This window comes from Aplysia californica, unplaced genomic scaffold (assembly GCF_000002075.1).
Source record: "Aplysia californica isolate F4 #8 unplaced genomic scaffold, AplCal3.0 scaffold00053, whole genome shotgun sequence".
NCBI classification, from domain to species: domain Eukaryota; kingdom Metazoa; phylum Mollusca; class Gastropoda; order Aplysiida; family Aplysiidae; genus Aplysia; species Aplysia californica.
The window spans coordinates 1,768,518-1,772,026 of record NW_004797323.1 but is presented as its reverse complement, the minus strand read 5'-3'; the positions used below and the strand labels follow the sequence as shown (position 1 = coordinate 1,772,026).

At 42.0% G+C, this 3,509-nt stretch overlaps 2 protein-coding genes across 2 annotated transcripts in view; both read right to left on the bottom strand.

Moving 5' to 3' along the window:
• LOC101862632 overlaps window positions 1–930 on the bottom strand; it is a gene marked incomplete at its 3' end in the record, with an annotated part of 41,269 nt that extends 40,339 nt beyond the window's left edge. The window contains 1 exon segment of the mRNA XM_013079491.1: window positions 926–930.
• Window positions 1–1,008, bottom strand: part of LOC101862398 — a 4,665-nt gene extending 3,657 nt beyond the window's left edge. Inside the window, exon 1 of the mRNA XM_013079492.2 lies at window positions 913–1,008. Coding sequence (XP_012934946.2) covers window positions 913–952 — 40 coding nt within the window. The 5' untranslated portion in view covers window positions 953–1,008. The remainder of the gene's footprint in view (window positions 1–912) is intronic.
• Window positions 1,009–3,509: the final 2,501 nt, after the last annotated feature.

The following is a 3,509-nucleotide window of genomic DNA, read 5'->3' as shown; positions in this document are numbered from 1 at the left end:
CAAAACCCAAAATGACCAACACCATAGTCATCCCAACACTCACCTACCAATGCCAAATATGGACCACAAACAAGACATTAGAGCAAAGAATTACAACATGTGAAATGCGATGCCTTAGAAAAGCAGTAAACAAGACCAGGCGAGACAAAATTAAAAACTCAGTAATCCGAGAAATGGTGGGCACAAATTATGTCATACGTCACATCCAACACCAAAGAATCAAATAGTTTAGACATCTCCTACGATTACCAACACACCATCCAACACAACGTGCCCACATCCAAAAATTCGATGGCTACAAGGCTAGAGGGCGACCGAGAAAGACCTGGATAGATGGAGTCAGGGAAACATTAACCACCCACGGCATCCCCCTGACCCAGGCTCTCCGGCTGGCGATAGAGAGAGTGTCTCTTTCTTCCCGCGACACCCAAAAGGGTATAAGTGGCGGATAAAAGGAAAGTAAAGTAATGACAAGAGACGCTTACCTGTCTAATTTTTCTCCTCGACAATGGGTGGTTGTCTTAGACATTCTTGACTGTATACATATACTTGTTATTGTTAACTAGTGTCTGTGGTGTAACGGTAAGGCACTTTGCTGTGGCTCGCAGAAGACCCGAATTCCATTCCCCTGTGGGGAGAATTGTTATCGAGTATCTCGATCTTTATGCTGAGATGTTGTATCAGTTGTATCCCTCTCAGCCCGGGTTGGTTCTGACAGGATCGGACGCCTGCCTCCTTAACGAAAGTTAATAATCTAAATTGTGTCGAAAGGGGCGTGAAAACACATACATTTGGGGACACAGATGATTACACAACAAGTCAATAATTTTCAGCCAGTATTTTTGCTGGCATACTAGGACCTGCCCAACAACATTGAGACATCGAAAACAAAATCACCACTACGAGTCTTACCTGCTGCTAAGACACAGAGCACAACGCGTAGCACCTCCATGGCTGGTAGCTGGGTGGAATGGAGAGATTATCAAAGCACAAAACATCCCTCAGATTATATATCAGTAGATAAGTGAACTTAACCTTTGCTCCCTTAATAAGCCCTTACTGCGGTCTGTTTTTAATCTGGATGACGGTTATCGTGTCACATTTATCGATCTGATGCGATAACTGTATATTTAGGGGTCTCAGACTCTGTGTTATCCTTCTGGTTTTAAAAAAGATAGATATTGGTGTTCTGACAAACACTGCGTGTGTTGTTAGATCACTTGATATCAAGCTAGGCTATGTTGTTGATGACTCAGGTTCAAATCTATCTCAGAAGGAATTCCTGAACTTCGTTTGTTTGGTTAGTTTTTAAGGCTCCTCGCCAATTTGGATCAGTGGTATCAGAAAAAGACGATATTTCAGACGTCCTGCAACTTTGATAACCTTATATAATTACAAGTGATAAAAGCGGCGTTAAACCTTTAAAATTACAGAGTAATGCTTTTAATTGCTCTTGCTTGACGGTTGAAGGGTTGTAAATTATGATTAGACTAAATGGGCGAGGGCGTTAAATCGTGTTAACTAGTTTAATAATTGTATCAAACAATCCAGGTTCTTTTCTTCACTTTCATTTTTTTCTTTTATTCTTTCTTTCCCTTTTCATTTTTTTTTGTTTGTTTGCCTCTTCTGTCCCCTTCTTTTTGAACATTTGGAGTTTGGAGCCAAAAAAAACAGAGCCAAATTTCTAGGATTGGCTCCAATTTGACAGCCCAGACTAGGACTAGATCTATGTCTATTAGGACACCAACACGATCCTGTGGGGCATCAGTCCGGTAACCTCAGCCCTGATCCCTCTTGGGTCATTTCCGGTGAAACAAGGGAGGGGTGAGAATAGCGAGACATGAGAATAAACCACTTCCTGTTATAAAAATGTAAAAGTAGAAGGAAAAGGGGAGGGGGGGGGAAGACAGTTGGGGACAGACAACGAGAAATTTGGAAATCAGAGGGGTGGTTCTTTTATAAAAGAAAGTGTATTACATAAAGAAGAGAGAGAGAGAGAGAGAGAGAGAGAGAGAGAGAGAGAGAGAGAGAGAGAGAGAGAGAGAGAGAGAGACAACATGATATAGGGTTGACTGGAAGTTCGTGAGAATGGCAGCCATAGCCCAGCGGCATAATTTTAAAGCAACTGGAAGTAGTTGTTGTTGTTAAATGTGGGCGATTTTATGCCACTATCAACACAATTTAGAATTTAGATCGTTTCGGAGGCCAGCTACGACGCTGCTTGTTAGGGCCAACCCGAACTGAGAGGGAATCAACGACCCAGCAGAAAGATCAAGATATTCAGTACAAATTCTCCACAAAATGACCTATATTTCATGAACTTATCTTAGCTCAATTTTTTTTTTTTTATGAAAGCATGGGGGTGGGGCTACTAAAGGTCATTTTTTTGTTGTTGGTATGTTTATTTCAGGAATCAAATCGATTGATTGTACTTGTACCTGATTCTAAATGGTCTATTTACTCATTGTCACAATTTTGATCACAGACGACATGGTTTGTTTCTTGCACTCTCTCTCTCTCTCTCTCTCTCTCTCTCTCTCTCTCTCTCTCTCTCTCTCTCTCTCTCTCTCTCTCTCTCTCTCTCTCTCTCTCAGAGAGCGGTACAGAGGTACGGTGTTCGTCTCTCATTCAATGGATCCTGGATCCGGTACCTGACAGCAACAGCATTCTTTTTTCTAACATTAACGCCTTTCACCTCCTTTCTTGCTCCACCTTATGCCCCCCCCCCTCCTTCCCTCCCTCCACTGGGCTCTGACTCTCCCTACTGCTACCCATTGGTCCTTCTTACTGCTGTCTTTCCGCCACACTCCTGATCTTAGAGTTGGTATAAATCGAACGCCTTGCCTTCTCGTTTAATGACAACAAATGTTCAGAGGTCCGGTGTGCATGTTGCGCATGTTTAAGATCCTTTGGTGGAACTAAAATCGAACAGAATAGGCTTTGGCCATCACCGGACAAAATTTAAAATTAGTCTTTACCACACTGATAAAACATAATGTGTCCTATGCGCTCTTATGGCCTTATGTAGTTGCGAGCGCCGTGAAACAAAGAACACTTGATAGCTTCAAAAGACATCTTAAGCATTTTCTGTTCCTACAGGCCTATCTATCCTTTATAAGCTTTTAGCGTTATTATTTTTTTGGGTTTATAGTTGTTCTGTGCCTACGTCTGAATGAAAATAGTCCGTGTGTGTGCGTGTGTGTGTGTGTGTGTGTGTGTGTGTGTGTGTGTGTGTGTGTGTGTGTGTGTGTGTGTGTGTGTGTGTGTGTGTGTGTGTGTGTGTGTAAACATAAATTGCTTGAGAAGAAAGGAAGTAGTGAGAAAGATTTAGAAAATGGGTATTCGAGTGTAAAGAGCATTGAGTTATTTTTAAAAGATGAGCTATATAAATGTACACATACCCTCATACACACACACACACACACACACACACACACACACACACACACACACACACACAAACACACACACACACACACACACACACACACACATAAGCAGACTGAGAG